Source organism: Saccopteryx bilineata, chromosome 2, assembly GCF_036850765.1.
Source record: "Saccopteryx bilineata isolate mSacBil1 chromosome 2, mSacBil1_pri_phased_curated, whole genome shotgun sequence".
Taxonomy (NCBI): domain Eukaryota; kingdom Metazoa; phylum Chordata; class Mammalia; order Chiroptera; family Emballonuridae; genus Saccopteryx; species Saccopteryx bilineata.
In genome coordinates, this window is record NC_089491.1 from 361210472 (window position 1) to 361231028 (window position 20557).

General features: G+C 49.8%; 1 protein-coding gene across 1 annotated transcript; it reads right to left on the reverse strand.

Moving 5' to 3' along the window:
* Nucleotides 1-608: 608 nt before the first annotated feature.
* Nucleotides 609-9645, reverse strand: RFLNB (refilin B). The gene is made up of 3 exons (XM_066263090.1): nt 9101-9645; nt 6122-6231; nt 609-3817 (listed from the first exon to the last, which is right to left on the reverse strand). The coding sequence occupies exons 1-3, from the start codon at nt 9311-9313 to the stop codon at nt 3487-3489; spliced, it is 654 nt and encodes a 217-aa protein (XP_066119187.1). The 5' UTR covers nt 9314-9645; the 3' UTR covers nt 609-3486.
* Nucleotides 9646-20557: the final 10912 nt, after the last annotated feature.

Genomic DNA, 20557 nt, shown 5'->3' on the forward strand with positions numbered 1-20557 from the left:
AGAGTACACATCACTTCTGGAAACAAATTCCTGGAAACGATCTGTGCCCAGGGACCCTGTGGAGAGCTTGTAGCCTCGATGAAAGGCATACTCCAGACAGAAGTGTTATTCTATTAAATTACAAATACATCTTTAAATATTTGAAGACAATGAGCAGTTTTTTCTCATTTTTCTTAACTGAAACATTATCATTTTACTTTAAAAAAAGAAGCACTTTGGCCCTGGCCAGTTGACTCAGCAATAGAGAGTCTGCCTGGCATGTGGATGTCCTAGGTTCAATTCCTGGTTAGGGCACACAGGAGAAGCGACCATCTGCTTCTCCACCCCTACCACCCCCATCTCTCTCTCTCTCTTCTCCTCCCACAGCCATGGGTCAATTGGTTCAAGTGCATCGGCCCAGGTGCTAAGGATGGCTACATGGAGCCTCTGCCTCAGGTGCTAAAATTAGCTCCATTGTAAGCATGTCTCCAAATGGGCAGAGCATTGGCCCCAGACAGGGGTTGCTGGGTAGACCCCAGTGGGGGCCTGTCTCTTTATCTTCCATCCTCTCACTTGGAAAGAATAATTAAAAGAAAGAGAAAGAGAGAGAAGCAACTCTAAGGTTATTTGGTTTATTTTTAGATAATTTATTGTTAAATGAAGAAGTCACAAAGCAAAATGGAGTGGGACAGATGTCAAAGATAAGTTTAAACAATAGCGCTTTTGTCAAATACTATTTTGGATTTCCAAAGGTTAGAAACAGGAAAAGTGTCAAATGAGAAGGTAATCATTCTTTTTTAAAAGGTCCGGATTTGAAAAGAAAACAACTTATTTTCTGAAAATACAAATCATCCTTATTATATGAAAGCCATAATTTAAGAGCCTGAGAATAAAGACTTTAATTCATAAGTAAACTGTATCTCCCAGATATACTTAGAAATGTTTGGTTTTAATGAGTTTTAAAAATCATTGCTTCCACCTTGCAAACCAGCGTGAATCCACCATTGATCAACATTATTTATCTAGCCTGAAGTATCCCATTGTGTCTTCACATGCTTCCTCTTCTGAAACTTTCAGCCAAGCAGGTTTGAAGAAAAAGGATTAGAAATAACTAAAATTGGTTCCCCAGTGAATAACTTAACAAAATAAAACCTGCTCTTCCATTTGCATTACACATTCACAATCGCTCCCGTCTACTTACTTTACTGATCTAATTCAGATTCTCTCCCCACCTAGAATGATCTGCCTGAACTTAACCCAATTCCGCTAAGACAAAAGCTCATGTGGACAGCTCAACACACTGCTGTGGTCAGAGGCGACGTTCTCCTGCCCTTGTCTCGCCTGGCACACTGCCCACAACAGTTCTGAGCTCATTCAAGTGTCCCCATTGGGCCTGAGCAAAGCCTTGGGAATTCTCTTAACATAATTTAAAAATTACATTTACCACTTGTCTCAAATGACAAGATTATGGAATCAAAGAGAAAAACCCATTTTTATCATAAATGCCATGTAATTTGCTTTTCTAAACATAGGCAGCATTTGTTGCTCTGCATGATCAAGGAGACCACAGGGCCCTCAAATGCCCCTCTCAGGGGAACCACGCCCTGCCCCACCATGGCAAACTCAGGGCCCTCCGCAAGCTCCAAGGGGGTGGGGGTGGGGCCCCAACCAGTTAGGAGCTTGACATACTAAACATGGTTCAATCTGAAGAGGACACCAGACAACCTGGCTCAACAGGCCTCCAATGACTTTCAGAGAGTGTGGTTATCATCGCACCTGCTCTCCTCAGAACCAAAGTCCTTGCTGTGGCTCTGGGGTACTCACAGCTATCAATATTCTGCTTCCAAGGCAGCTGCAAGCCATCAACAGAAACCTGGAGATGTAGGGGGAGTCGAGCTTACAATACTCCGTAACCCCCGAGCACTTGACATCACTTGGATGTATTCAGAGGGAATAGTCATGGTTCGTTCTTTCCAGTATCGGAAAAGAAAAAGCCATCTGCCACTTTTTTTCACTCAAAAACCTCAGAGGCTGGCAGGAAGCATAAGTGATTGTGGGTGAGGGCGGGCGGGTAGGGGGGAGAAGCCAGAGGCAGCCCGGCCCACTGCACGCTCCTGGCCCAGCCGCCGTCCCTGCTTCTGAGGCTGGTTCAGCTGAATTCACAAAAGTTTCTTCAGATCACGCTCAACACCGTGAGTGTCACTGACACTAAAATGTACACTTAAGTGAAATGTGTGCCATCACGACAGCACCCAGTTTGGAGTTGGACTTGTGACATTGGTCCCTACTTGGACTCCACCTTCTGCTTCACCTGGGAGAGGGAGGTGGGAGCAACGTCTGTGCATCTGGCGTGGACCTGAGGCGCTGGCAGAATTCCTCTGCAATGCTGACATATTCAAAGTCCTAAGAGCCGGCGACCCAGGGTCCCCAGAGAGGACACCCATCCCAATGGACCGGATACCAGAAACATCTACATCTGCCTCTTCCCCTACGGCGGCAGGTCCTAGGTGTGGGCACTGGTTCCCACTGTGAGTGAAACCCCCTTGTTTGATCCCCAAAAGCATTTTGCCCAAGCACTCTTTTTAAAATGCCGGTTCTCTCAAATGAACATGCTATTCCTCTCTGCTATGTTTTGCCTTATGAAAAAATAGGAAAGTATTTGGAAACCCCAAAATACATATCAGGAGAGTTACACAAGCCTGTGAAGACATCAGCAGATGCCAAGGGTGCGAGGCGCTGTGCCAGAGCCTCAGCTCAGAAGCAACCGGTGGAAGGAACCGGAACCGAAGCCCTTGCTCCTGGACTCCGCCATCAGCTCACCTGACCCTCCCAAAGAGGTGAAAACAGGACGAACCTTTCCTTCTATTCTTTTTTTGTTGTTAAAAAAAAAAAAATCTTATTTTGCGGCTTGGGGTTTTTTGATGTTGTGAAAAAGATTTAGAGAATCCCAAGCGTTTCGGTTGACAGGACATAGAAATAGGAATGGAAATAAAAAACGGAATGGAACACATCTCTCCACAGATTGAACACAGATGGGTGTCACAGCTTACTGAATTAGCACCACTTCACAGCAGTGAGGACACCCGGGGCTTACAGTTCTTAGAACTCACTTTTTCCATTCCAGAGACTTTTTCCACACTCTTTCTCAGACACACCGACCAATGGGAGAGAAGCTCTCCCCTCCCTCCCTTTTTCAAATTGTGGCCATTTTCCTTTCGCTCTGGTCGTCTCTTTATTTCTTCATCAAATTGAGACTTTTAGGGAAACTATGCAGCAGCAAACTAGAAATACACTCCTTTTAAAAACAATTTGAAAGTGAAAACGAAACAAAACAAATTCTCTCAATTATTAGAAGATGCCGTGACATTTCTTTTTTCTTACCCAGGCTGGGCTTAGAGGTATCTCTAGGCTAGATTCCTAGGGGCATGAATTACACTAGAGGGCAGCGTGGCCCAACTCGACCAGGGCAGCGGAGGGGCCGGTCCGGCCCCACCCAGCCCGCTGGAGTCAGCACTCATCCGAGAGGTAATCACCGCCCAGGAACTCTGTGGCTTCAAGCTCCACACTGGACAGGAACCGCCTCAGCTTTTTGCGGCAGTTGTAATCCAGGGTAGTGGTGTAGACGGTCTTGGGGTACTTGGGGTAGACGATGGTGGTGCTGAGGAAGCGGGTTGGCTTGTGGCGGGGCTCAAAACGCAGCTCGGCCTTATAGTTGCGCCACGTGCAGTTGGGGATACAGGTGACTGTCTGGCTGCAAGAAGCCACTGCCAGGCCCAGCGGCAGCTGGACGTTGTCAATGAAGTGCCGCTCTGAGTCATACTTGACCGAGGAAGTGTACCTGGGTGAGAGATGGAAGACAGCATGAAGACAGTCCTCTGAGCTAGGAGCACTGGAGTCCCTTTTGTGACTGTGATCCGCTTTTGGGGTGCAGACCTTCAGATGCGGCTACTCTAGTCAGAAGCATCACAGAGTTACTACAGCACTTACCGTTTGGTACTATTCGAAGCTCTTTACTTCCCGCATCTAATTTTAATTGTCCCAACATCCCTGGGAGAGGAAATCAAAGTGCGGAGGTTAAAGCCACAGTGGAAGTAAGTTAGGGGGGCTGGGATTGAAATGCAGGTGGGCGAGATTCTAGAGTTCCCCTTGCACTCCCTGTTTCTCACTGCAGGCAGCTGGCCCTGGAGTCTGTGCCCATTTACTTAAGCTCTGAGAGCTCAGTCAAGTTGCCGACCTTACCTCTGAACTTCTCCAAGCCTCAGTTACCTTCTTCTGTAAAAGATGCCCAATAAGAACTGGTTAGGAGCCTGACCTGTGGTGGCGCAGTGGATAAAGCGTCAACCTGGAAACACTGAGGTTGCCAGTTTAAAACCCTGGCTTGCCTGGTCAAGGCACATATGGGAGTTGATGCTTTCTGTTCTTCCCCCTTCTCTCTCTCTCTCTCTCTCTCTCTCTCTCCCCCCCCCCTCTTCTCTAAAATTAACAAATTTAAAAAAATTTAAAAAAAAAGAGAACTGGTTAGGATATTCACACAGCAAATGCTGTTTGTGGTAATTATTATATAATGATGTGAATTCTACTGCTACACCGGGAGTGAACAGTACTGCTATCCCCTGAAGTGATCAATTAGCTCTTTAAAGAGAGGATGAAGGAACCCAGAAATCCTGGGTGCTGGTTCTGAATGCTTGGTGATACCAAATACTAGTACTTGATCCACCTTGGTCTTCGGTTTGGAGATAGGGCTGAGACCTGGGACTCTGCGACCTGACCTTGTCAATCAAAGCCAGTTACGATCTTGATTTCTATAAAATGAACAAACATCAATGTTTTTCAGCAGGTACTTTTTTTTTTAAGTCCTTCTTTGGTAATTTTGGAGTTAATTTTTTTTTAATATAAGCCAAGCATTAGTTCATTTTCCTGTGTAATTATTGCAGCTTCATAAGTACTAAAACATGTATGAGTCTCACACACAGACATGTCTGACAGCACTGCCCTGCCAGCCCCAACCCACTGGTCAGGGCATAAGAATCAGCATTCTTTTCAATGAGTTGGAAGGAAACGCCTATTCTCCTTGGGCAAGTAGGTAAGAGGCTGGTGAAAACTAATGTCATGAAGTCATGTCCTCATTTTGTTCAAAATACAAGCTCTGCAGGAATAAAGAGCTCAACTGCTCACCTCTAAACTGGTGAGCCTCCTTTGTTCCTCATCAAAGGGCCCTTTGTGTAAAGGCAGCTGAAACTCCAGCTATAAAACCACCAGCTCCCAAAAGTAAAATTCCTTTTTCTAAAAAGACATATCTTGAACAGAGCCTCTTCAGTGAATCTCTGCTCCCAGATAATCCTGGATGATACATCCCCAAAGGAAGAATGGTACTTTCCCAGGGACATTCTAACATAAAACAAAGCTACAGCACCTTGAAGCAGGGTTGGGCGGTTAGGTGGGGGTAGGGAAATGGAGACCAGCACTTGAAAGAATTACTTTATTAGAAAAATTTTTAAATGTTATGGCTATGACCTATGAGGTAGAAAAAGCAGGGCTTTTATTTTTTTTCCAGTGAGAGTAGAGAAGGCAGAGACAAACTCCTGCATGTGTCCCTACCACGATCCCCCGCAAGCCCACTAGGGGGCGATACTCTGCCCACCTAGGGTGTCGCTCCCAGCAACTGAGCTCTTGGGAGGCCAAGATGCCATCCTCAGTGCCCAGAGCCAACTTGCTCCAATTGAGCCATAGCTACAGGGTGGCAAGGGAGAGGGAAGAGAGAAAGAGAGAGAAGTGAGAGGGGTGGGGGGGAGAAGCAGATGGGTGTTTCTTCTGTGTGCCCTGACCAGGAATCCAACCCAGGACATCCACATACTGGGCCATCCACACACTGGGCCCTCGCTCTACCACTGAGCCAACCGGCCAGGCCAAACTGCAGAACTTGATGTGTAACATGATCTTGTTTTTATTTTAAAAATTGTGTCTATAGATTTAATTAGTTAGAATGCAGGGAAAAAATCTGAAAAAGTGCCTACCAAACTATGAATAATCTTTGGCACACTTTTGTGATTAACTAATTTAAAAAAAAAAATAACAAGAATTTCTAGAATCAAAAAAATTAAAAATTTACCAATAAAATTAAATCAGAGCCTGCTGTATTTACCTTACTTCCGTCAGTGGTAAGGGGTCAAACTCCACTCCTTCGCCAAAGGACAGGGGGCATAACCTTGGTGCGCATGCGGAGGCCAGGGGAGTGGGGAGAGAGGCCGGATTCTGTGAGGATGGAGAACACAGTTAGACCACAAGGCCAAGTGGACATCTCCCGCATAGAAGATCCTGGGTCTGAAACTCCAGCTGAGGGCCCAACTGTGATTTGGGTCCCCACTCTTGGAAATGATGCCAGAGAAGGGCTGAAAAGAGCAACGGACAGGGAGCCGAGAGGTCTGGGTTCGCATCCCAGGTCTATCATGAACGTGCTGTATGCCTACAAAGGAGTCACAGCACAGCACATGTCCTCTGAGATCTAGCTGCACACCAAGGGGGTGCCCCTCCCATACAAGGTTCTGTGAAAGGCAAAAAAGAGGAAACAAACACAAGCTCGGTGGCATCACCGAGCCAGACCCAGGGGCTGCTGTGCCATCCTGCAGCAAGGCAGCCGGGAAACCTCGGTCATCCGGGCTCCACTAACCAGAACCCTCAGTGATGTGCCCCCAACCCTGTCATTGTCTCAGCAGCACTTTAGAAGAAGCCAAAACACGGTACGTATCCGAGTCATGGCACCAAGGAGAGAGAGAGAGAGAGAGAGAGAGAGAGAGAGAGAGAGAGAAAGCCAAAACAAAATAATTGTACCAGGGATTTTTTTACACTACAGATTCAGTACAACTTCACCCACCTTCTCTGTCTCTGGGGAGATCAACCCCCAAACAAGACAGAGGATTCTACACCCCCCACTGGTAAGCTGAACACACCAAAAGCTCTCATTGTCACTCTCTACTACCCAGAAAATTCAAAGAGCCAGAGTACAATATGCCTAGAGGTTAACTGGCTTCTAGTCTGGTCAGTTTTGGACTTTCGGATTCATTAGGCAGCTTCAGTAAGTAAGACTCCATCCTAGACACAGGTGCTAATTCTCACCGGGTTTGACGGGAAGTGGGCCTTCCGTGTTAACTGCAACAGAGAGCAGCCCTTGGGGTTGCCAAGTTTACTGGGGAACCTGTCATGTTCTTTGTCCACTTTGAGAGAAGGATCCACACTTGGGCAGGGATCCACACTTGTGGGGCAGTCCCACCTCCACATCTTCCAGACAGAGAAGGAAACAGACATTTCTAGAAGGTTCGCTCTAAGATATTGATTGTGTTACCAGGACAAGGTATCATTGAAGTTATAGGTTGGAAATACAGACACCAAAGGGGACGAGGGCAGGTCAGGGAAAGGGTAAGGGTCCTGAGGGTCCAGCACCTGAACTTGGGTGGAGAGTTTAATAAGCCCTGGCAGTGGGAGGGGCTGTGGTTGAGAACAAGGTCAGTGGATGGGGGAGGGGTGAAGTGTGGGCACTGGCAGCTGCAGAGCTTCTGGAAACAGCCCCCAAGTCCAGACAGTGGGCCCTGCTCTGCCCCCAGCTCTCTGGCTGTCAGACATTCCCCAGCCTAGAGGGCACCTTCCAGACAGTCCTGGGCTGCAGCATGCAGCCACGAGAGTAGTAGGCGGACTCTCCGACACTCAGTTACAGCCTTCTTTCAGGTATCCACACAAGCACTTGGTTCTCTCGCCCCTGCCTTCCCTTCTCTGCTCCCTCATTCCTGTCCACCCAACAGGCACTGAGCACACACCTGGCTCCAGGTGCAGTCCAGGGGTGGGAAAGGGCAGCAGAAGTTATAACAAACGCATAAAAAAGGTGCCACCAGGGAATGAAGATGAAGCCACAGGTTCTAGCATGGCTCTGGGAAGCATCAAGGAAGACTTCCCAGAGGAAGTAACAAGTTGGACACTGAAGGGACTGGTGGAATTGACAGGTGGAAAAGCTGACTGAGCGTGGAGAGGGGTAGAAGGAGATGAGCTTGGAGAGAAAAGCCATGCCAAGTGGACGGAGCAGCACTAGAGGCACTAGCCTGTGGTCAGGGGATGTGGAAGATGAGCCTAGAAAGGGCCAAATCACCAGGGTTCTGAAAGCCAAGTTAAAGCTAGTGCTGCCTTCTAATGCAGAGGACAGAATGCACAGATGTCCATGGAGAGACGGGGTCAGTGGGTCAAGAATTCCACACACGATCAAGGTGTGTGGGTCCTTAAGGAGCAGCCACTGATTACTTCACCCCAAGGGAGAAGACCGTAGACACCCACCCCCAAGGGGGAGGGCTGGGGTGAGAACCCCACTCTGAGCTTTGACTTGAAGGCAGGATATTGCCTCCCCGAAGCTCTAGGTAAAGGCAGTCAACACCACCACTTGAGCAATTGCTAAGGCAACAGAGACTGTGTTTTTCTTTAAATAAAAAAATTTTTTTTTTAATTAAAGGATTCATTTTCGAAAGTTTCCACCAACCTAAAGGCTTCCCACCCATCGCGTGCCAGATATGGGTTAAGTGGCTGAACCCCTAAGTGGGAGGCCACCAGGAGGTGGGAGGCTCAAAAGGTCCCTCCAAGGCCATTAACATAGTCCCCAAAGGCTGGCCCCGTTCGCTCTCTAAATCGGACAGCTGGGGAGCCAGAGCACACCACTCTCTCCTAGACCAGCTGGAAGGCGTAAGGCCCTTGGGAACCGCCGTCCGCAGGGGCAAAGCCCGGGAGGGAGTGCCAGGCACGCAGTCTGTGGCCCGGAACCCCCTCCAGCCCGGCCCGGCAAGAATGTGGCCGAGCCACAGCCTGGCAGCCCCAGGGGCTGCCACCCCGAAGGGAGGAGGCGGCGGCTTGACTCGCCCGGGGCTCCCGCGCCTCCTAGGCGATGACAATTTTCCAGCCACCGGCTCCAGCTGGCCAGGCACTCGCAGAGCTCCCGCCCCAGGCTCACAGCTATGGCCACGCCGTCCCGACGGGAGGGTGGCGGCGCCGACGGTGCGCCCCGAAAGGGGCCGCATGAACGGCTGGTGGTCTTCCCTGGCCCGGCTGCGGGTGGGATGGGGAAGGAGAGGGCCAGGGCGGAGTCACTCACCAGGACCACGGGGGTTGCCGCCACGTCGGGCTCTAGCGCTCCGGGTGCCTGCGCGCGCTCCCCGCCGCCGCCTCCGCCGGCCGCCGTGAGCCCCCAGTGGCTGGGGCTGGGGCTGGGGGGCAGCCCCGAATCCGGACTGTCCAGGACGCCGTCGCCCTTCTTCTTCGTGTCCACGAGCTCGGGCACATCCTGCAGGTTCAGCCGGCCCACCATGGCTGTGGCTGTGCGCGCGGCGGGGCCCGGACCGGGGCCGCGGACCAGCGAGGGGCGCAGACGCGGGCCGGGGCCGCTGCCCGCCCGGTCCCCCTGCCTGCCCGCCGTCCGCGCGCCGTCCGGCTCTGGCCCGCCGCCGCGCCCGGGGCCCGCCCTCCGCTCTCCGCCCTCGGTCCTCCGCCCCTAGCTCCGCCCCGCCCGCCGGGCCGTCCCGCATAGGCCGAGCCCGAGGCCGGGCGCCAGGGGCCGCTGCACTCACGCGGTGCGCCGCCCGTTCTGCGCTCCGCCCGGCTACCCAGCCAGCCCGGAGCGGCGGGTCCCTGCGCGCCAGGGGCGTCGGGCTGGCCTCCCCGAGGGCCCCATGCGGCCCCACGTCCGGTCCCGCCCGCTGCAGGTGGACGTGCGACCCCACTTGTCCCAGGCCCCTGACGGCGCCTGTCCCCTCGCCCTGTCCCAGTGGGGCCCGGCAGGCGCTAATACCTCCAGCCCTGGCGGTCTGGGGAAGCCAGAGCAGAGCCCGGCCTGCAGAGGCTTGGAGAACCGGCCGAATCCAGCGAGCAAACAACTGGAAATTATTAATAGTTAATGCGCTTCGTATGGCTCTAGCCGCCTCTTGGCTCAGCAGGGCGGGCTCTCAGTCTGTTTCTGGCTCTCATTTCTGCTCCACAGGAAAAGAGGGCCTACTCCATTTAGCCTCAGGGGACGCCTCAGGGGAGACATCATTCCCTGGCTTGAATGCTCAGATGAGCAGGCTGTGGCCACACCAGGCAGGGAAAATCCGCGGTGGGCTGGCGCAGACGGCACCTCAGTGATGGTCAAGTTCAGCAGGCTGCCCACGAGCTGTCTGAGGGACAATGGACTCCCTGGTGAAGGCCACAGCTTTTCACTTATAGGAGTTCCCCTCTAAAAACCAGACTAGGGGGTTCTCCCCTCCTTTTCAATTCTACATAGAGACCCTATCTGATGGGAACTTGTTTCAGTAGCTGCCCGCTACAGAGCTGGCTGTTCTCAAACCCAGTACTTTTCCTCACAGAAACCTCAATGATAAATAAGTATAGGAAGTCCCCACCCTCACCCCTACCAGCTACTCTAACCTGGAGGTTTTGATGTGTGTTCTGCTAAGAGCCTCAAGCTGGAGCTGTGCCCAGACCTAGCCTGCAGGTGCCAGCTCTCAAGAGGAGTCATGCCCCCTAGGTTAGGGGAATTTCCAGGCTAGATAAAAGGTGGGCTATGCATGCCCCACAATGGTTGCCCAGTCTACTCCTGGCAGAAACAGATACTTGTTCTGCTTGGGACCTGTTAAAAGTCAGAATTTAGAGTGGATAGATATTAGAGATGTTAGCGAAGTTGGGCCCTCCTAGCCTTGCTCATCACTTTCAGGTAAGAAAACAGACAAGGGATTTGACTTTCTCCAAATCATACAACTGATACAACTCCAACCTGCCCATGTGTCTTTCTGGGTGGGAGAGCAGGGCACTTCCTTTGTACCTACACGGGAGCCATGCAGCTCTGACCCTGGAGGTCCACTGTGTTTTTCAGCCCTAAGCCACGATCACATCTACCACAGTCCTTCGGAAAAGCCCCACTACCTGGGCTCACCAGTCCTCCATCTTAGTCCAGATCATTTTCCAGAAGTATCTTTTAAAAACTCTAATCAAACCTTGGAAAAGACCACAGGTTCCATTTTTACCTTCTGCTGGTCGAGTTTTAAAGACTGACCTTCTTCTGAGGAGCATCTGGGGTGCACGTAGAAATCAAGGGTGACTTATCTAAGGTGATACCATGGAGCCTGCATCGAGTGGCCTCTTCTCAAAGCTGCCCTTTCAGAGCGGGCCAGCGTACCCCTGCCTGGATCACAGATACGAGTGTCCTCATAGGACTAGGCTGCTGGCTTCAGGCCTTTCCCAGCAGGGTCTAAGGAACAGAAGATGCCTAACAATGGATGCCAATTCTGTATTTTCCTTTTTTTTCTGCACCAAATAAGCTAATGCCTGAACGGGAATTGAGTCAGACAAGAAAAGGGCAGGACCCCCACACGGCCGCTGCTTATTGTTTCAAAACAGCTTGTCTCCCTGGCCAGCTGGCTCAGTGGTAGAGCATCCGCCAGGTGTATAGATGTCCCGGGTTCAGTTCCCGGTCAGGGCACACAGGAGAAGTGACCATCTGCTTCTCTACTCCTCCCCATCTTCCTTTTCTCTCTCTCTTCTCCTCCTGCAGCCATGGCTCAGTTGGAGCAAGTTGGCCCCAGGTGCTGAGGATGGTTCTATGGCCTTCCCTCAGGCGCTAAAATGACTCAGTTGCCAAGCAATGGAGCAACAGCCCCAGATGGGCAGAGCATCCCCAGTAGGGGGCTTGCCAGGTGAATCCCATTGGGTCAGGGCGCATGCGGGAGTGTCTCTCTGCCTCCCTGCTTCTCACTTAAGAAAAAAACAAAAAAGAACAACTTGTCTTCAGTCAACTCAGCTAGACAGTGTATTAAAAACACTGCGGTTCTAGCAGGCTGACTCACAGCCTGTGCCATGGCACCCTGCGGTCCCTGTCCCTGGGTCCCCATGTTCTGGGAGTCATGATGCAGTGGATTTGCTAAGTGTTGAGCAAGTCCCCGCTTTCCTTCAGGTGCACCCATGTCAACTAAAAGCCTTTTAAAAATATAACTTCATTTTGATTCCTTAAGCATGTTAAGATTAAGGTTATAGTTTTCCAAGGACAATGAAAGGGACCTACCAAGTTCAATAAAGAAAGGAAGTGGATTAAAAAGATATACTCAGCCTGACCAGGCGGTGGCGCAGTGGATAGAGCATCAGACTAGGATGCGGAAGGACCCAGGTTCGAGACCCCGAGGTCGCCAGCTTGAGTGCGGGCTCATCTGGTTTGAGCAAAGCTCACCAGCTTGGACCCAAGGTCGGTGGCTCGAGCAAGGGGTTACTCGGTCGGCTGTAGCCCCACGGTCAAGGCACGTATGAGAAAGCAATCAATGAACAACTAAGGTATCACAACGCGCAATGAAAAACTAATGATTGATGCTTCTCATCTCTCCGTCCCTGTCTATCCCTCTCTCTGACTCTCTGTCTCTGTAAAAAAAAAAAAAAAAAAAAAAGACATACTCAGACACGACACAGCCCACAGGAGTGTGTGCACACTGCGCCCTGGGGCTCACAGAAGTAGTGTTACTCAGAGCCAAGGAACACCAGTGTTCTGGCGTGGCAATTTCAGAGTGCAGTGGGCCTGAGAGAACAAGTCAGCTCCTTTTCTGACCTCTCAACTGGGAGACCACCATGGCCAAGTGGAAAGGTGGTAACTGGCCCAGCCCAGCTGGCGACACTAACCCAGACCATGAATGCAGTTTCGGGTGAAGTCAGGCTGATGTCCTGGGACCCAATGTCAAATTTAGGCTCTACCCTCAAGGCCTCCTCTTTGTAAGGTGAGAGCTAGTCCCCCAAATTCTCCCTGGATACACAGAAAAGGGCCGTGGCCTCTGCAAAATAAAACCCAGATGGGATTCTGTAAAGAGCAGGGGCACATGGCCTCCTTGGAACCACAGCCATGCATGCACTTGTACTCCTGGCTCCGTCCTGCATATTCACACTGGACAAGGACTTGCAGCCCAGAAAAATAGCCTTTAGTTGAGCAATTGTAGTTAAGATCCTTGGCTCCTTGGCTGAAAGGCAGGGTAGAAAAGAGTGCTGTCATTTTCCCTGAGGAACAAGTGGCTGGTTTGCACAGCCATACTGTATGAGCAGCCTTGAGACTGCATGGCATTTCAGGACCACCTGGGACTTGGGTCTGGAGGACCTGTGTGGGAAGGGCTGGGGACTGGGAGCCCATGGGGGTGGCCAGTGGTTCCACAATGGCGGTCTGACCCGCTGTGTCCTTCTGGGAGCCATAGCCCGTAAGCAGACTCTTCTCCTGCCCCAAACTCAAAGCAGAATACACACAGGCAGGAGGTGGCTGTGGTTTGCAGCTATGTACTGTTGGGAACTCCTGATACTTGCTGAAGACATTTACATGCCTTTGAAAAATGTTTTTCAGTTTGGAGTCTATCCTGAAAATTAGCCAGGGGTGGGGAAGGAACTTGGGGTGAGCAGAGACATACCAGAGAAAAACTCTGCCTTGTGTTTTCCCAGGCCATACTGGCTGGAGAAGGGGGGGTGGGAATTGGAGTTTTATTGCCTCTTGCCCTGCACTTTTTTTTTTTTTTTTGCATTTTCTTTTCTGAAGCTGGAAACAGGGAGAGACAGTCAGACAGACTCCCGCATGCGCCCGACCGGGATCCACCCGGCACGCCCACCATGGGGCGACGCTCTGCCCACCAGGGGGCGATGCTCTGCCCATCCTGGGCGTCGCCATGTTGCGACCCTCCTGGGCGTCGCCATATTGCGACCAGAGCCACTCTAGCGCCTGGGCAGAGGCCACAGAGCCATCCCCAGCGCCCGGGCCATCTTTGCTCCAATGGAGCCTCGGCTGCGGGAGGGGAAGAGAGAGACAGAGAGGAAGGCGCGGCGGAGGGGTGGAGAAGCAAATGGGCGCTTCTCCTATGTGCCCTGGTCAGAAATCGAACCCGGGTCCTCCGCACGCTAGGCCGACGCTCTACCGCTGAGCCAACCGGCCAGGGCCTGCCCTGCACTTTTGCAGGATGACCCAAACCACTGACAAGTCTTGCTGGAAGGCTCTGAGGGCGTCTCTCATATGTTCATAAATAAATCTGGTCATACACATGGGATGCCTGCTATTAATTTTTTCTCCTTTCCCTGCCCCACTGCCCCAGTTTCTGGTTCTGCTAAGTTGTATGACAGTGTCCCACATGGCCCTGCGACAGGCTGTCCTTGCTGAGACCACCATCGGTGCCACTGGGCACCTAGCAGAGGCTGCAGCCACACTCACTGCTGTGGGTACCACTCCTGTGCCCTGTGCCAGGCGCTGCCCGAAGCCCCGGCCCCTGCTGCCAGGGCGATGCAGCCACATGCAGCTGCACGCCCCTAGCCCCTCTGGTTACGTTTATGGGGTGATCCTAAAGCAGCGTGGGTTCCCTCATGCCTGCCTCCCAGCCTAGGATTCAAAGTGGAACCCTGAAGGGAAAGGCCAAGAGATAAATAGTAAAATAAATGAACAAAATCCTCTTTGAATTCCAAACCCCTCTCCCCTGAGGCTGGCCCATCCTCCTGGCCCCTTCCCTTGGTACCTGGCAACAGCTGCTAGTGCTCCTTTTGGACGTGTAACAGGTTTTGCTTTGTGACTGTGTACTCCGGCCTACAAAAGGTGAATGCTCCTTTAATTTTTGTAACTGAACTCAGTTTAGTTCATAGCCTCTGGTTTCTTTCAAAATTGGGAAACTGTGTTGCTAACTCAGTGTCGTTTCCTATCTTCTGAGAAAATAACGGTTTTTGGGTAATTATTACTCTTATCCTTTCCTTTTGCTGGAGTAGCATCTGAGGTGGCTTATATAACATCATGGCAGCAAGGATGGGATAGTGGTGACTGGGTCCATGGTCATCTTCCTAGCCATCTGGCATCTTCCTAGCCATCTGGCTTCGAATCAGGTACAGCTTGTTCCGCTTGGCTGTGGAAGGTCATCCTCTGTCCCCCCGCCCCCCCCCCCACTGATTTGAAGGAAAGAGGGAGAAGGAGAGGAAAAGAGAAAGAGAGAGAGAAGTATCAATTTGTTTTACTTAGTTGTTCCATTTAGTTGTGCACTCGTTGGCTGCTTCTTATATGTGCCCTGACTGGGGATCAAACCTGCGCCCTTGGCATGCCAGGAAGACACTCTAATCACTGAGCCACCTGGCCAGAACTTTAAAAAAAATGTATCAATAGGCCCTGGTCAGTTGGCTCAGCAGTACAGCATCGGCCCGGCATGTGGAAGTCCCAGGTTTGATTCCTGGCCAGGGCACACAGGAGAAGCGCCCATCTGCTTCTCCACCCCTCCCCCTCCCCTTTCTCTCTGTCTCTCTCTTCCTCTCCCACAGCCAAGGCTCCAAGGGAGCAAAGTTGGTCCGGGTGCTGAGGATGGCTCCATGGCCTCCACCTCAGGCGCTAGAGTGGCTCTGGTTGGGATGAAGCAATGCCCCAGATGGGCAGAGCATCGCCCCCTAGTGGGCATGCTGCATGGGTCCTGGTTGGGCACATGCGGGAGTCTGTCTGACTGCCTCCCTTCTTCTCACTTCAGAAAAAAAAATTATTGATATTTGAAAGAGAGAGGGAAACATTGATCTGTTGTTCCACTTGTTTATGCATTTATTGGTTGATTCTTGTATGCACCCTGACTGGCGATCGAACCTGCAGCCTTGGCATAGTGGGACGATGCTCTAACCAACTGAGCTACCCAACTAGGGCCAGCATCTCTGCTTTTAATGTCCATATGCCAAATGTTCTGCATTCTAGTTGTCCCTACCTAAGGACTCTTCCAATGAATTGGCCCTTGCACTACTTCTGGGGGCTCAGGGAGCATGGGAGCTACCACCTGCCCATAACAGGGTATGAGGGACTCGGTGAGGTGCACCCTCCCTTAGGCCTATCTGGGTGGACAATCTCAGCTACTGTGGTGCCTTGAACACAGTACTGCTCCATGGAGCCTGCAGTTTCCCATGGTAATTAATGGAAGCCAGGTAAGGGCTTCTAGATTAGGATTTCCCTCAAACTATGAGGGGGGTGGTCTCTTATCTTAGTGCTCAGCCCACAGTGGTGGGATTCTGAATGTGTTCTCAGAGGCCTACCAACTTCTAAACCAAGTCATATTTCATGTAGTTTTCCTATCTGATGGTCATTTTTTTTTTATTCAGTGAGAGGAAGGGAGGCAGAAACAGACTCCCAGTGCTCCCCAACCAGGATCCACCTGGCAAGCCCACTAGGGGGCGATGCTCTGTCCATCTGGGTTGTTGCTCCATTGCTCAGCAACTGAGCTCTTCTTAGTGCCTGAGGCAGAGGCCATGGAGCCATCCTCAGTGTCTGGGGCCAACTTGCTCCAATCGAGCCATGGCTGCAGAAGGGGAAGAGAGAGAGAGAGAAGCAAGAGGGGTAGGGGTGGAGAAGCAGATGCGTGCTTCTCCTGTGTGCCCTGACCAGGACTCAATCCCAGGACATCCACACGCAGGGCCAATGCTCTACCACTGAGTAAACCGGTCAGGGCCTCTGCTGGTCATTTAAAAAAAGAATTATTGATTTTAGAGAGAAGAAGGGCATGAGAGAGAGAGAGAGGAAGGAGGAGAGAGAGAGAAACATCAATTTGTTGTTCCACTTATTTATGCATTCACTGATTGATTCTTGTATGTGCCCTGACTGGGGATTGAACCTGCAAACCTTGGCATATGGGGACGATACTCTATGTAACTGAGCTACCTGGCCAGAAGGGCCCCTGCTGGTCATTTTTTAAATGGAAAATAATGTCAAGTCAAGATGCACAGTCCCTATGATGATGGTGTGGATTGTATGCCAAGTCCTCCTGAATTTTGGCTCTTTGTAAAGCCAGAGGCCTTCACCATGGTCATGCAGGTTCAGGTTGGATTCAGGCAGATGGTAAAGGAACAGTGGAGCCAGAAAACGGTGGGTCATTCTGTTTATTGAAGTCTCGAAATGGTGGACAAGGAAGCAGGCAGGACTCCCAAGCCCCTCAGCTTTCCGAACTGACCCCAACTCATAGGCCTCCACCAGCCTCAGCACTCCCCAGCCAAACAGGGTGGGTGCAAAAACCCCTTCTTCAGCAAACAGTAGCAGACAATCGCCCCTCCCAAGCAGGAAGGCAATCCACAATTTGCAATCTGCTGCGTTGAGGGCAAGCACCACAGCCTTCCATAGACTATACACACAGTGCTTTGCCCCAATACAAGCGAGCAAACCTAAAAAAGTACACTTGTTTACACAACACTCTTAAAAATTAAAGGTACACTTGTAGACGTAGGAACAAAAATAAAACACCATTCCAACCCTCTTGCATTGACAGCATGGTTTTCAAGACATTCTTCTCTATTCTAGAATCATAGAAGTCTACCCAGGAGTTCAGAAGCTAAGAATTTAATCTTTATACCCTCCCCACCAGAGAAATGTGCACAGAGGACACCTTGCCTCCTGCAAGAGTGGTAGGGAGTGGGTAGGAGAAATGAAGACTAGGAAAGATGCCCAGTTTAACATCAGACTGTTACCTCTCTATGCGTGCAAAGGATGGCCATTGCTTTCACAAGCAAACCAACAGAGCCTGTCCTCTAGGACCCCTGACCTTAAGGGAAGCCACAGGCCTTTTGCTCAATGAAAAAGCTTTCTTGCACCAAGACAGCACCGGTTGGGTCATGTTTGGTTTTGTGCAATGGAAATCAGCGGGGAACTTCTGCTTACTGGGTTTCTACAGACAGAGCTGCAACTACATCCTCTATCAAGAAGCAGGAAGGAACACCTAGGGTGAGTGAGGATGTGGAGAAGTGGAGACATGCATGCTATCCCTGGGAATGTGCAGCAAGACAATCTTTGTAGAGGGCATTTTGGTAAGAGCTACAATATTTCAAATGTGTGTGTCCACCTTCTTAAATGGGAATAGAACAATTTTAAGAGCGTATCCTGTAAGAACGTGAGCACAAGTAAGCAAAGATACTTACAGAAAGAATTTCACTGATGTCTTTCTTTCTTTAAGATTTTATTTATTGATTTTACAGAGAAGTATCAACTCATATTTGCTTCACTCTGGTTGTTTATTGATTGCTTCTTGTATGTGCCTTGACTGGGCAAGCCCAGGGTTTTGAATCAGTGACGTCAGCATTCTAGGCCAATGCTTTTTTTTTTATTTTATTCATTTTTAGAGAGGAGAGAGAGACACAGAGAAATAGGAGGGGGGAGGAGCCGGAAGCATCAACTCCCACATGTGCCTTGACCAGGCAAGCCCAGGGTTTCAAACCGGCGACCTCAGCATTTCCAGGTCAACGCTTTATCCACTGCGCCACCACAGGTCAGGCTAGGTCAATGCTTTATTCACTGCACCACCACAGGTCAGGCAATGATGTCTTTCTAATAGCCAAAGAGTGTAAACCACTCATTTATATATCGATAGGAGATCTGCTAAATAAATGATTGGTGTATCTAAACTATAAAACACTGTGGTCATTAATAAGAATAAGTAGATCTAGCCTGACCAGGTGGTGGTACACTGGATAGAGCATCGGCCTGAGACATGGAGGACCCAGATTGAAAACCCTGAGGTCACCAGCTTGAGCGTGGGCTCCTCAGGCTTGAGTGTGGGCTTACCAGCTTGAGGGTGGGGTCGCTGGCTTGAGTATGGGATCATAGACATGACCCCATGGTCGCTGGTTTGAGCCCAAAGGTTGCTGGCTTGAAGCCCAAGGTTGCTGGCTTGAGCAGGGGGTCAGTCACTCCACTGTAGCCACCTGGTCAAGGCACATATGAAAGCAATCAATGAACAACTAAGCAGCTGCAACGAAGAATTGATGCTTCTCATTTCTCTCCCTTCCTGTCTGTCTGACCCTATCTGTACCTCTCTGTCACAAAAAAAATAAAAAATAAAAATGAATAAGCAGATATATATATACTGAGGGAAAAGATGTCCAAGATATATTATTTAGCTGCAGAAAATGATGCAAATATGCTCAATATTAATTTTGTTTGCAAAGTGCCCCCTCTTCCAGAGTATAGACACAGAAAAAGTCTGGGAAGAGAGTAGGACCATATTGGCTTAATTTATTAACATGAATACTCATATTGTACTTTAAAAATTAGTATTACTATTGCAATATTTTATAAGCTAAAAAATAGAATCAGTAGTGTAGAAATACTTAGAAACATCAGTGTTACCAGTTTTTTTTATTTATTTTATTTTATTTTAAATTTAATTTAATTTAATTTTTATTTAGTGAGAGGAGGGGAGGCAGAGACAGACTCCTGCATGTGCCCTGAACAGGATCCACCCAGCAAGCCCACTAGGGGGTAATGCTCTGCCCATCTGTGGATCCTTTGCCCATCTGGGGCCATTGCTTTGTTGCTCAGCAACCAAGCTTTTCTTAGCACCTGAGATGGAGGCCATGGAGCCATCCTCAACACCCAAGCCAACTCACTCCAATTGAGTCATAGCTGCAGGAAGGGGAGAGAGAGAGAGAGAAAGAGAAAGAGCAAGAGAGAGAGAGAGAGAGAGAGAGAGAGAGAAGCGAGAGGGTGAGGGGTAGAGAAGCAGATGGGTGCTTCTCCTGTGTGCCTTGACTGGGAATTGAACTGGGATATGCACATACCGGGCCAATGCTCTACCACGGAGCCAACCAACCAGTGCCAGTGTTACTAGTTCTGAGTGAGGAGGAGGCATAGTGGAGTGAGGGCTATACTAGCCCTTTCTGAGAAGTGCTCAGAGCACAGAGCAGGAGACCATGAGGAAGGGTTTCCACATACTGAACCCTTCATCCAGGCCTCCCTGGGACTGAGAGTCTTTATTTTAATTTTTTTAACTTTTTAAATTTGTTGGTTTCAGAGAGAGGAAGAGAGAGAGAGAGAGAGAGAGAAGTTGACTTGTTTCACTTAGTTATGCATTCATTGGTTGATTCTTGTATGTGCCCTGACTGGGGATCAAACCCACCACCTTGGCGTATCGGGACAATGTCTAACTTATTGAGCTATCTGGCCAGGGCTAGATTAGTGGTGGGATTCAAATAATTTAACAACCATTTCTCTGCCCTGATGACCATTTTAAGTATAAAAAAACAATATATCAGAAGGTAATTTATTATTTCATACATTTAATACTTAAATAACAACAATAAAAGAGGTACACAAAACTAGATTATAAGAAAATTTTAAAATATTAATGAAAAAATATTAAATTATACCTGATAAAAAACAATAAAATTGTTATTTAAGATATTTCCAATGACAGCTTGTCACCCCCTCGTTGTTTGACACTTTTTCTCTTTATGTTATATGTTTATTTACTGAAGTAACAAACACGAGGGAATTAAAATGCAGTATTTCATCAAAGGTATAATGAGTTTTGCCTGACCTGTGGTGGCACAGTGGGTAAAGCGTTGACCTGGAATGCTGAAGTTGCCAGTTCGAAAACCTGGGCTTGCACATATGGGAGTTGATGCTTCCTGCCCCTCCGCTCTTCTCTCTTTCTCTCTCTCTCTCTCTCTCTCTCTCTTTTTTTTTTACAGGGACAGAGAGAGAGAGAGTCAGAGAGAGAGGGACAGAGAGAGAGAGTCAGAGAGAGGGATAGACAGGGACAGACAGACAGGAACGAAGAGAGATGACAAGCATCAATCATCAGTT

Excerpts from the sequence above, each read along its gene's own strand:
- RFLNB (XM_066263090.1), bottom strand. The coding sequence starts at position 9,313 with ATGGTGGGCCGGCTGAACCTGCAGGATGTGCCCGAGCTCGTGGACACG. Across the intron at positions 6,232-9,100 it reads CGGCAACCCCCGTGGTCCTG|AATCCGGCCTCTCTCCCCAC; the intron begins GTGAGTGACTCC and ends CCATCCTCACAG. Across the intron at positions 3,818-6,121 it reads TTACCACTGACGGAAGTAAG|GTACACTTCCTCGGTCAAGT; the intron begins GTAAATACAGCA and ends TCTCTCACCCAG.